At 44.3% G+C, this 12,501-nt stretch overlaps 1 protein-coding gene across 7 annotated transcripts in view; it reads right to left on the minus strand.

The window, feature by feature from the left end:
- The window catches only part of AP2B1 (adaptor related protein complex 2 subunit beta 1), an 80,582-nt gene that overhangs the window by 66,025 nt on the left and 2,056 nt on the right, over positions 1-12,501 (minus strand). For 6 of the 7 annotated variants that reach the window (XM_075440191.1, XM_075440192.1, XM_075440186.1 and 3 more), the window contains exons 2-5: positions 10,050-10,107; positions 7,819-7,924; positions 6,417-6,552; positions 4,421-4,666 (exon numbers count right to left, since the gene is read on the minus strand). In XM_075440191.1, coding sequence (XP_075296306.1) covers positions 4,421-4,666; positions 6,417-6,552; positions 7,819-7,924; positions 10,050-10,086 — 525 coding nt within the window. In that variant the 5' untranslated portion in view covers positions 10,087-10,107. Of the gene's footprint in view, positions 1-4,420; positions 4,667-6,416; positions 6,553-7,818; positions 7,925-10,049; positions 10,108-11,154; positions 11,297-12,501 lie in introns of all 7 variants that reach the window. The other variant, XM_075440188.1, reaches the window with a different exon arrangement.

Genomic DNA, 12,501 nt, shown 5'->3' on the forward strand with positions numbered 1-12,501 from the left:
AAGCACAACAAGGAAAAAGAAATGCTACAAGAGGGAATTAAAAATCCAACAGCACCTAGAGAAGAACTGGGAGAAGGTGATATCATCCTAACTTAAGCCACGTGTACAACAGGTAGACTGACAAGAAAACTATTCCATGGGTTAAAAGTCACCCTAGAAGGTCAAGGACTGAAAATATTTGGAGAAAGAAAGGTTGTTCCATTCAAATACTGAAAGATCAGTATGGCTTAAGATGGACTTCCTCTCACATTTTTCTGCTAATATTTACATTTCTGAAGAAAACCAAGTGCAGTGATAAAAGCCAGGAGGGGACCAGTTACAAAATAAGGTGTCCACCTACCAACAGCTTTGGTTCTGCTTTACGCTGCTGCCACCTCGTGGTCTCAGTCTTCCTCACCAAGGCCCAGCACTTGCAATAGTCCAACGACGAGCAACCAGTCATTAGGTCCGATTCACAAATTACAGAACAAAACAGTAGCAGGAAAAAGAAAAAAGTTTGTCCAAAACTTCAGAGAGCCTCTGGCCATCAGCAGGTGTACAACAGACCCACCTCTCCCACCTCACTGTTACTCTCCAACCTACTGTTGCTACTTGGTGCGAAGGTGTTCTGCAGTGAGCTGCCATCCCATGTGTGAGCAGGAGGACACAAACATCCCTGGACATCATATCAAAACGGTATTTTGTTACAACATGAGGATCATGGGAGGACACGCTTTCTGAGTTGCACTACACCAAAGTTACCAGCAAGAAAGGCCCCTAGCACTAAGTCCAGCAGCATGCTGACCAGCCCAAAGCAGCCAGGCCCTAGCTTTATATTCAACCAGACCTGGTTCTGCTGAGCTTTACACAAGGAAAGGCAGAGCAAAGAACTAGAAGCAATTGCCTTAAGACGGCTCTGGGAAGAAAAGAGGGTTCCCTCTATGGAGGGAAACTCTTCACCAGGATCCCAAGCGAGAAAGGGCAGCCACAAGCACTTCAGGTCCATCTGTAAAATGAGATTAAAGACTCCGTCCATAATCAAACTTCCACAGTGTAACCAGCCAGTAACCGAACCACACTCTTGCATGCGTTATCAGCCCATTGCACAAGGTAAGACATCTTCAATAACTCAGTTGAAATGCAGTAAAAGCTACCAATCCATGTGGTAACTTGCTATATATATCTCCATATCAATATAAATGCAATTAGAAGTTTTAATTCATCCAGGAGAAACTGCAAAGCTACCGCAGATTTTTCAGAAAAAGCTAATGAACCACCAGGCTCGGGTGTCAGTCCTTTAATCACAACTACAGCCAGCTCATCCGGAAGAGTGCAATCCCACACGTGTTCAAAAGATCACTGTATCACTGGATTTGAACGCAGCCAGATCCTGACAACAAAGAGCCCAGATAAAGGGGAAGAGCACCCTGCCTGTGCACCTACAACACCTCAACAGGACTTCAAAGCGATGCCCTGAACATCCCCTATCTCTGTTCACATGATTCTATGACAATAAACTATTAGTCCAAAAATATGGGGAGGAAAAAAAATTGAAATGTCTCCAACTTCATCATCTTTATGATGAGGGTGATTTGAGCTGATAGAAACATGCACCCTCATCTCTGCACAATTACAAGGCAATTAGCAAGCCACAGATGGAGTTCTTACTCTACCCAGCACCCAGCTAGAATGGTTAGTGCTTGCTCATGTGCTAGAGGCAGCCAATTACAAAATCATGATAAAACACCTCTTGAAGACTATTTTTCAACAGGAGTTTTTAACTCCTGCTTAAAATCCTAATTTCTCAGAAGAGAGAACAAGTGTAGATTTCCCATCTAAAAAATTCTGCTTCATTGTGTCTAATGTTGTCCATTTCCACAAGTCATCAAAAAAGGAGAAACATTTATAATAATATAAATATGAATCAGTTTAGGTAACAGGTTGCAATGATTGAGATGCACCATTTACAGAGGAACAGGCCATAAGGACAGAGCCATCTGTACCATTCTTTTCAATAAGCTTTCTTTTGACACCAGATACTGATACATACATTTCCCTTAAAAAGAGCTTCCAGACAGGGCTGCATTCCACCTGCTCACAGAAATACTTTAATAAATACCAGCTTGCACACAAATATAACTTACATTGCAAACACAGGTCATGGTAATCAGGAAACCCCACTCACATGGAGAAAGCAGCAATGAGCTGGAAGGTTTGAGTACAAAGATGAACCTCAATTAGGGGTGAACAGATCCTGTACTTTTGAGGAAACAACTGTACCACAAAGGCATGAATTCCAAAGGGGAACAAAGCAATCAACTTAACTAGAAGGAATGTCTGTATATACTGAAAATTGTAACCAGGTTAAATATTCTAATAAGTCAGCAGTTATAAGAGCCCCAAACCTGATAAAATGTCTCCCAATTCACTCTTAAAAAGCAATAATATAATGTCCTGTCCACAGTAAAACCTGGGAAACAGTACACTGAACAGCAGCCACGTGGTCCTCTCAAAGCCTGCAGGTCTGAAAACACACCATAGGCCTCTCCTCTCCATCACTATCATTTCTCCAAATTGCATTCTCCTGCTGTGAATCCTCAGCTCCATGCAGAGCAGGTGAGTACGGCACGAGGCAGGTGCTGTGACCCTGCACAGCTTCAGCAGCTGTAGAGCTGCAATCAGTTGCAGCAGCCGCAAAAGGTTTTGCTGCCCCAGCCCACCCTCATCCACTAAGGAGCTCATTAGTTGTGCTGATGTTTTATTAGGAATCCCTACACTACTTTTGGTGGTTTATTTAGCAAATGGAGCATACGCTGCCCTTTGGTATCTCTCCTCTTCTCTGCATTCATTTAAGTCAGTATTAAGTTAATGTGCTTTCGACATAGATATCAGTGCTCTCTAAACAGCCGAAGGTTCATTTACCAAAACAGTTAGTTCCATGGAGATCAACGAGCTGAAAGGGCAAGCAAAACCTTATTAATTTCTCTTGAAGTACCACATCTTTTCAGCCTGAGCTCCTCAACTCCTATCCATGCAGCTGTAATCAGCAGAAGAAAATTAAAGAGTTAGAACCAAGGCTAGGAGCAAGGGATATAACCTACTCTTCCACAGCACACTCCATTGCTGCCTGTGAGCTAGTGAGTGCCAGGGGCCAGCATGTAAGTGGAACTAAAGCAGCCCAATCAAGTACTTTGAGAGGCTGCAAAGCACACCCTCAACATTAAATTGAACAAACACAGGTGTTCCCCTATATGCCTCAAAATTGCCTAGACAGAGAGAGCATCTTCAAGTAGTCATCAATATCCATGCATAAATGTGTCATAAAAAAAAATATCAAGGAGGCACACAAAAAGAGCAGCTTGTAAAAGAGGAAGGTATCAGAGGCAATAGGCACCTCTATCTTCTCATGGGCACCACTGCTCACAGACTTGTACCTGTGAAAGTCAGACACCTTTAGTTTTACTGTCTCTAGAAAGCTGGAAGTAAAGCAATCAGCAGCCTCCACTCCCCTACTAAAGGAGACAGTACCTTACTGCCTGCACTTGACTTATCCACACCTGCCCAAAGACAGCTATATCAGGACAGCAATTTGCTTTATGTGCTTTGATTCACGCACCATAGTAAGAGCTGTTAGACCTGCCCTAATAATGTGAAATAGTGTCCTTAGAGTCAAATCAGACTTGTGTCCTTAGAGTCAAATCAGACTTGTGCTCCAGAAGAGCTAAAAAAGTAGCAGTCACATCCTTAAACACAGAGTTAAACCAAGCTGCAGAAGTTACCTTCCCTGCTAGGAGTTACAATGGTATCGGTATGCTCACTGGATTCTGGTAGATCACAGGAAAAAAAAATACTGAATGAAAGGATTCTGCAGTGCAGCACTTCAGTCCCTTGGCCGCCATATTTTAGCGGCAAAAATAATAGCGGAAGATGTCTGGTGTGGAAATGGACCCTTCAGGAATCGTGATAAAATATTGATTTAGTAGGTAGTTTACTCCTGTGAAATTCTTGGTCTTGATCTCCACCTCTGCTCTGACAACTCATTTAACTTTATTAAAAACATAAGCATTGATTTTCCCCACTCATTACAGGCCAGTGGATTTATCTGTCTTAGTGAATGAATTCATCCAGCCTCCTACTCCAAGTGGAGCGAAGGCCTGCAGCAAAGCAATAGCTACAAGCTGTCACCAAAGTAGCAGCATCAAGAATTTCTTGCACTTCTGACTCATCTGACCTGGAAGTTAAACTTTTGCTACAGCACTCAATACAGGCAAAAGCCCAAACAGATCAAGGAATGAAAGGCATTTCCTATTTTCTGAAGCAACCAGTGCTCTCCAGCCTATGCATTCATCACAGTGCATGAGCTGCAATTAAAAGCCTTCACATTTCTGATTATGTGCCCATTACAAACTCAAGCAATGCACTGGAAGGACATATACATTACCATGGGATTGGAGTCTGCAATCAGGTCACGCAGAGAATCCAGAAATCCTTGGTCCTCCACCATCTGGGCATTGATGTCATGCAGCTTTGCCACACAGACAGCTGCAGTCTTTCGCACATAAGGGTCTTCATCCTTCAGACACTTGCGAAGAGGCTCACACAAATACTCGGTGATCTTGTCCACCCTGATGCATCCCATTGTACGGACAGCCAGAGCACGGATGAGAGGGTTTGGGTCTTCACAGTCCTGCAAGTGGACAGAACTTGCAGTAAACAAATCTGCACCACTAGCAACCGATATCTGCCCTGCAGCCAGACTCAGGCTGTTCTCATTTCAAACAAAAAGCATTTTCTCTGATTACATGCTAAAAAAGGCAGTTATTTCAGATCAGGGACAAAAGATGGAACTTGCTGGATCACGGAAACATTCTACACCATCTCAAGACGTTTTCAGGCTACAATAGCCTGTAAAATTGTGATCTCAGTGTCCCTTGGTTCTCCCAGGCAAAGCTTCTTTCAATATGATCTAGCAGCTACAGCTAAGCTCGAGGGGCAGCTCCCACCACCCAAAAGCTAGCCACAAGCATCTTTCAGACAAAATGATAAACTGTTTTCCAGCCTTACTGGTTTAAAAAAGAACGTAATAGGAAAAGTCAACAACTAAACACAATGCAACAGTCATCGAGGGCTATTTCTCACAGGCCATCAGTTCTAGACACAAGCATCCCTCGGGTTTGCAACATACGAAGCACTAAGCAAAGGCTAGTCTAGAGGTGCTTTTCTGATGAGTGAAAAAAGCAGAAGGGCATATAATACTTCATACTTCGAACCTACGTAATTTTCCATACATCCAATCCATCTGCATGTGAGCAACACTCCTCCAAAAATCAGCCTATAAAAGGATAGATGCAGAATGGCCTACAAAAGCATAAGGTACATTTACCTTTCACTGTTTAAATTTCCTACAGCCGAAAAAACACCCAAATGCATCACTTGAGGCACACAAGAGAAGTGACATCTCTACCAGCGCATTCAACACCTTGAACTGTGAACTGCGTGTGAGGCGCTGAGCTAGCGCAGACTAGTGTCAACACCTTCTCCTTACAACACTTGTCCCTCAACTTGCCAACAGGGACATCAGGCATGTCCTTGCATGGAAAAGCATGAAGCTGGAAAACACCATGTTTGTTTGCTAGTCCATTCTAACAGAGTTACACTTTAGAGATACGACAGACAACAATGTTATTTCCAGAGAGGAAGGTAAGGACATTTTCTCTGGCCAGGAGAGCAGACCCGCTCTCAGCCCAGGTCCTCTCAACCTCTTTCAGCATCAAGCACCATGCTTAGAAACTTAAAAACATGGTCAGATTCCACTGTGTCTCAGACTTTATAATGGTCCAGGAGGAGTCTCAAACTTTCTCTAAGCACTTTTTTAACTTACATAACATGGGACTAAAATAACATTTCCTAGATAAGGAGAGGCAACTTGACAACAGAATTAAAGACAACACAGCGATCAGGCTGTTATTTTTCCAGTGAATCATCTTTCAGTTTCACCAGAGATAAAGTTTTTCCACACAGAGCACAGCAGAAACATTCAAACAAGAAGTAGATATCTATATGACAGAGATACTCTTCCAAGGCTGGAAGATGAAAAATATAAATTCTGTTATCCAATACCAGAAGTTGGTAATCATGATTAGTAAAATGACAGAAGCAGCTTTTGCTGGAGCAGGGTGTCTCATAACCACTCACAGGGGTGCTTACGTCTTCTCCTCTGCAATAACTAGAAACAGCAAGTGAGACAGAGGACCCAGACCTGCTGGGATTCAGCATGCCAACTCCTTATTTTCTGCTCCTCTACAAGCACCCCCAGCCAAGAGAATGAAGTACAAAAGAAGAGATAAACAACAGCTCACAAAGGCTAACGGACAAAGGAGACGTGGTGACAGCCGCTGCACTCAACCATTTTCTGGTGAGCCGTGGGAGCAAGTTACCTTCACAAAGCTGTTGACAGCCATAATGGCCATATCTGGCTGACTTTTGGCGTAGTTCATCAGGTACAGGTAGACCAGCTTCTTCAACTCCAAGTTGTCAGTCTGCATGCAGTTCACAACATCAGGAAAGAGTGAGCTGGATAGACAACAGTAAGCAAGAACAGAGAAAAATCAATGAGATTACATGGTATGCAAAGGGACAGTAACAATATCCAGGAAGCCAGGAAAATTGGAGTTCCACTCTACCTGCCCTGCTGTCTAATGAGAGGTCAGCTTCTCTCCCAAAACAGTCTGCAATGGCTTTTATAATAGCTTTATCATTTAAACTCTTCTAGGGCTTTAACATCTGTCGGTTCGGGAACAGGTGAAAGCTAATGCCATTTCCTAAACGGGTTTTAACTGGGGAGTTCACCGAATGAGAAGACTCTACCATGCTCTCCCTGGAGCTGGTCCCACAAGAAAAAAGCTGCTTAAAAACGTTCTGGTAATGCAGGACATTTACAAAGAACCTGCCAAATTTCAGACCAGTAAACTCCACAGCTATTAGGAGCTTAAACACTGACAAGCTGCGTTTCACTCCTATATCAAGCAGCAATCTGTGAACAGCACTGCAGAAGAACACAGGCAGTTACACGAGGGTATCTGCAGCTCTCAGGTATGCTGTAGAGATCTAAAGGTGAAGGGCAACTGCTGTTGGCCAAAAGGATTATTTTTAGTTCCTTCCAGTTTATCTGTTCCTTCGTTCTCCAGTGAAGTCATGATGCTAAATTTGCAACCTTACATTAATTTCCGTGGCAACAGACCACACTGCTGTGAATCCAGGACTACTGTGACTTTATGGTGGACTCCACTAACAGGAGAAGCTGGAAGGGAGAAAGCACTCACTTAAGCAAGTTTTTCTGGTTGCCTCAGACAGAAAAAAAGTACTGGGGACTATGTTGCAGGAGATAAACGCCTGTGTCCTTCAGTCGCTAAGAGGCAAAGGTTCAGTTCAAAAACCACCCATTTTAAAGTGCAGCTTACATCTATGCTATGACAAGTAAGGCTAAGAAAAACACTTGGAATTACCTTTCTAACACTAAAACCCAGGCTAGCAAGCAGTGAGAAAGCATCATCTAAAGTGACATAAAATAGTTGAATTCTGGATGAGTTTTTAAATAAAAAGGGCTAATAGGCATTTAGCTAAACCCACGCTGAAAACAATTGTTTCTTTTGCTTCCAGCAGCAGGAAGGAGCTTGAGAAACCTGTGACTCAGGCACGGCATAGGCAAGGACACAGCCAGCCTCACGACCCAGCCGAGATGACAAACTCGCAGCTGCTTCACGGAGATGTGTGCCACTACACCCGACCGAGTCCCAGGAGAACCAGAGCTGCTACAGGTGAAAGAAAAGTTGTTTTTACCTGACGTCCTTCCCCACAGTCATGGCTGCAATAACCTTCTTTACAGCTTCTTTCCTCTTCTCTTTCTTTTCATTATTAAGTTCAGCCTTCAGTTCAAAAATCTCTCCTGGCAGAAGACAAAACAGATTGAGCTTCTTGGGAGAGGAAAAGGGTCAGGCTTCGGGGATAGCTGCGAAGTGACTTTTTTACTTTCCCAGACCATTGTTCCCATAAAATTGGCACAGCAACATGTGGAAGCTGCCAGATGTTACAGGGAACGTGGTTCACCGAGAGGCAAAGCTGTGACACTCAGAGAATGATACGGGCTATAACTTGCTAATGAAAAAGCAGTTAACAAGCACCACGCTGCATGTTGCAGCTCTCCCACTTCCAGAACGTGAAACCACATCACTGCAGTGTCTGTTTCTCAGAGGCAACCATTACATAACCAGGATGAAAAGATATTTGGAGACACCAAATTAGTGCCTGCAAGAAAAAAATAAAACCTAACTTAGCTAGGAATTTTGCCCAGACTTTTTAACTTCTGCTCATCATCGCCTGCTTCCTGTGAATGCAATGAGAAAACAGCCAACTGCAGTGTAGCTCAAATGCCATGATACACAGCAGCAGAAACAGGAAAGCACAAACTCTTTTAGTCCAGTGGAATAAATTCCTTCTGAGCTAGAAAGACAGAGCTACTACTAACAAAAGTAGCAAGTAACACAGCTTCCCTGGATTCTGAGGTTGCCGAAGCAGCCTCTTCCACAACACCACTTCTTCCAGATATTACTGCATGGAAAGTCAGTTCAGGCTGGGTCACTGCAGTGGCAAAGCAAGTTTGTAAAATACAGCAACACGTGCAAAAGACAACTTCTCATGCTTGTTCCAGACAGAGCAAGCTGTGTGAGAAGGACAATGCTCCTGACTGACAGACAGCTTTCCCCAGGAAGGACAACGAGCGGTATTCCCCCTGGAAGCCACAGGCTGAGGGCACATTACAAAACTCAAAATAGCTCCGACAAAAAGACATTCTAGCCCCTAACCTTTGACTCCTACACACCAACGACATTTTGTCAGACCAGCAACATTAATTACTGAAGACCCTGACACAAAAAGACTTAACAGGTGCTTCGAAAAAGAAGAGAAGTTACTGTCTGAAGAACGCAGTGCAGTGACCACTCGTCACACCTCCTGCCTGGGAAAGTGATGCTCGCGTTGCTCACACTGCGATGGTGCCCGGCGCAGAGCTGAGCCAGCAGCAGTGTGCTCAGCAGAGCTCAGACAGTGCGGGCTGGCCTCTCGCAGCCTCCCAGAGAAATGTGCCTGATACTTTGGGACTGAACTTACACGTAGAGTAGCTCCTTAGAAAGATGAAAGCTGCATTTGCTTAGTTTATGAGCTTATTCTGAAGCTTAATGAAACACAAATAGATCAACGCTGTAGTTTTTTCACTAGCAAGCATTCAGCAGAAACATTCAGTCATTCTGAAAAGCAGAGGTTAGTGCAAACCATTTCCCACATCCACTGGAGAAAGATGAGCAACACCAGGCCTAAAGTGCAGCCAGCAAGAGTTGGGAAAAACACTACTTTAAGAATAGGTTGGGGAGGAGAAAGAGAGAAAAAAAAAAAAATCTGTCCGGGACAGTTTCAGCAGAACAAGTCCTCCGCTGAAGCAGATGAATGGGTAAAGTGTTCCCAAAGATCCTTTCCCACCTTCTCATTTTCAATGGCAGCAGTCTGTCCTGAGGTGAGGTGACCATCACACCTACAGTAAAGCCAAGGGAAAGTCAAACAGAGCCCTACAGCTTTGAAGGAAGCAGCAATAGGAAATTCCATTATCTTCGCAACAGCTTGATGCAGAGATACACACTTACACCTTCAATATTCAATGTCTCTCCATCAACTTAATCCTGTGATGCCCAACAAAGCAACCGTCCTCAGTCTTGAACTTGTTACTCCATAACTAGAGCTTTGTCTCTGACCAGATCTGCGCTCACATCCCAATGTTTTGTTCTCTAATCTTTGGAAAAGCAGAAATTTGGGTCATTCTGTATATCACAAAACCGTAACATACATCAGTTTTGTCTTTTGTCACCATGTGACCTACTTCGGAAGTTTCTCCCTGGATGATTAAGACAAGAAACAGGGACAGAGCTAACAGAAAAGCACAAGTTCTTCTGCACACAGTCAAAAAAGCTGTGTAAAAATAGCCACCCACCACCTCCGATCCACCGCACCAGCTTAACACTAACCTTTTTTATTGGTCGTGAAGTATTTGGAGTCCGTCATGGTTCCAGTTCCTTAAAACACCTGAATAATAATAAAAAAAGAACACTCAGTCAAACAGCATTCGGAGCTGACAACATCCAGCTCACGAGGCAGGAACTCGGAGAAAGGACGGCCGGCGCGCGCGTAACGGAAGGGGAGCAGCAAATGCTTCACATCCACGGGCACAAGTTTCACAGTCTTCATTCTGCACCTGCTGCTGATGTTACTCGGCAAACCTGGGGATTTAAAGGGCTCGGATGAGCAATGTTAGTGAAAACACAACAGCCTGAGGCAGACAGGCTGAGGGAGCAGTGGTGCTGAAGCCCAGCTTTTTAATCTCTCAATCTCGGATGGGAAAAGGCAGATTTAAACTCCTTATAACCAGCAGATCTTGACATGTTCTGCAGCCGCCTTTCCCCCGGGTACACAAGTTCATTTTCCAAAAAAAGCATTGCACATTTAATATCTCGCCTGGAAGCGGGAAGTCCATGTTTCAGACAAAGGAAACTGTCATCTCCCCCTAACGATACTTTCCTGTGCTGCATCTCGATGGCAGGAACAATTAACCCTACTTGCAACACCCACCCCCAGGCCCTTTCATTTCTTTCCCTTATTCTGTTCCCGAGAGACGCCAAGCAGTTTTTTGATAAGAAAAGCCATTACTTTTCAGTTCTCTCAAGCTTGGAATTGAAATCTTTCTCTGCCAAGGTTTGACATCCCCCCTCTGACACACGCATGAGCTTATTATTTCAGTGCTACGCTGCATTTTTACTGACAGAACCGAAAAACGCTGCTGGGCCAGCAAGTGCTTAGCAGAGCCGAGAGCATGGTCTCGCCAGCACTCTTCTTGCTCCACGGAACCAAATTATTAATACCGTAGAACACAGGGGCTGCCCAGACATATGTGGATAGCCATCATTTTAGTCTTACAATTGCCAGCTCTGTGACAAGCATGACTCAAACAATTTTCAAGTACTGGCTGAAAAACAAGCATGAGAGTGGGCAGTGTTACTGGTTTCAATTTAACAATCTGCATCAGTGCTAAGAACCTATAACCCCAAAATCATCCCAGAAAAAGGGTTTTCCTACCTCCTTCCTCCTTTTTCTACTTTTTCTGCCCGATTCCTCTTCTCTTGTATGTAATTCCACAACCTTCAATGCTACCAGGAAAGCACCAAGTCATCTGCTCCCTAAACACTGCCTGTCTTTCCTCTGAACCTCCACGGTCCTGCTGGCTCAGCAACAAAAGGACAAGCTTAGCTTTGAACTCCAAGGCACTGCCCACAAGTGCAGCTGGCTTGCGGTTTCTTAACACTTTCCTTCCTCATCCCTTAACCTACCCCAGCTCCACTATCACTCTTTTTCCCCCCGCTACCCTCCTTCATCAATTTAATACCCCAACAGTTAAATGCCCAGCAGCAGCAGATGAGGGGCAATGCCACAATTTCTACCACCTTCACAGCAGTTACAATCTTGTCCAACTGCCAAGCAACCAGATGAGAAACAACCTGTTGCTCAGCCCAGTTCCCGGGAGTGCCTGCCCATCCTTTGCCTGCGTGGTTACCACCTCATCCCAGTTAGGCAGTATTGCTGGGTTTGGTTTAATTTCTCTCCCTTTCTGCTCCTGCCAAGCTGGAGAGCAAACTATGCCTGGGGACAGCTCTGGAAGTGCGTTCCTCCTGCAGAAGTTTGCCGTCCTTCCAACACAGAGGCTGGGCTGGGAGAGCCGCATGAGCCACAACGCTGCAATCTTTCCAGCAAAAAAAAGAAAAAAATCACAGCATCCCAAAAGAAGCAGCCGTTGTGGGTCTTGTTTTATAATTAAAAACACAGCCACAGCTTAAATGTTTTTCTCTAAGAGAGTATTTGGCATGGTGCCATGCAAAAGGCATTGAACATAGCCTTGCTATTCTTTGTTTGCTCGGTACATGGATGTGTCAGCACAGGTCATACCTCCCAGCTGAGCTAGTCCGATATTGTTTTAAGGGTAGATTACAGAGAAAATACAGCAGAAAAAAACCCCACCGCACCCATATCCCAGTTGCATAAAGCTACACAGAGGAAGAAGCCTTGCTGAGTTTCACAGATGATCTTTAAACCCAAAAGCAGGACATTTTGCTGTTGATCTAACTTCAGGTCACATACTTGGAAACACGAAGAACCCTAAAAACACTCAGACTCAGATAGGGGTAAGCATAGCACATGTCTTTACAACCTGTTTTGACAGATGTAAACGACGCAGCTCAACAAGCACACTACCACATTGCAAGCGCAACCTGGGAGAAAGCTCTTTTAGCTACGAGCACTGAGATTTTTGCCTCCTGTACGTCCGAGCTTGCTTCGCACAGGGTTCAGAGACAGCTTGCTAGCAGTACTGAGCATTAGCTCATCCACTAAGCAAGCTCAGCATGGTTTACAGCAAGTCCCAGACAAAGG

This window comes from Opisthocomus hoazin, chromosome 20, assembly GCF_030867145.1.
Source record: "Opisthocomus hoazin isolate bOpiHoa1 chromosome 20, bOpiHoa1.hap1, whole genome shotgun sequence".
Lineage (NCBI taxonomy): Eukaryota > Metazoa > Chordata > Aves > Opisthocomiformes > Opisthocomidae > Opisthocomus > Opisthocomus hoazin.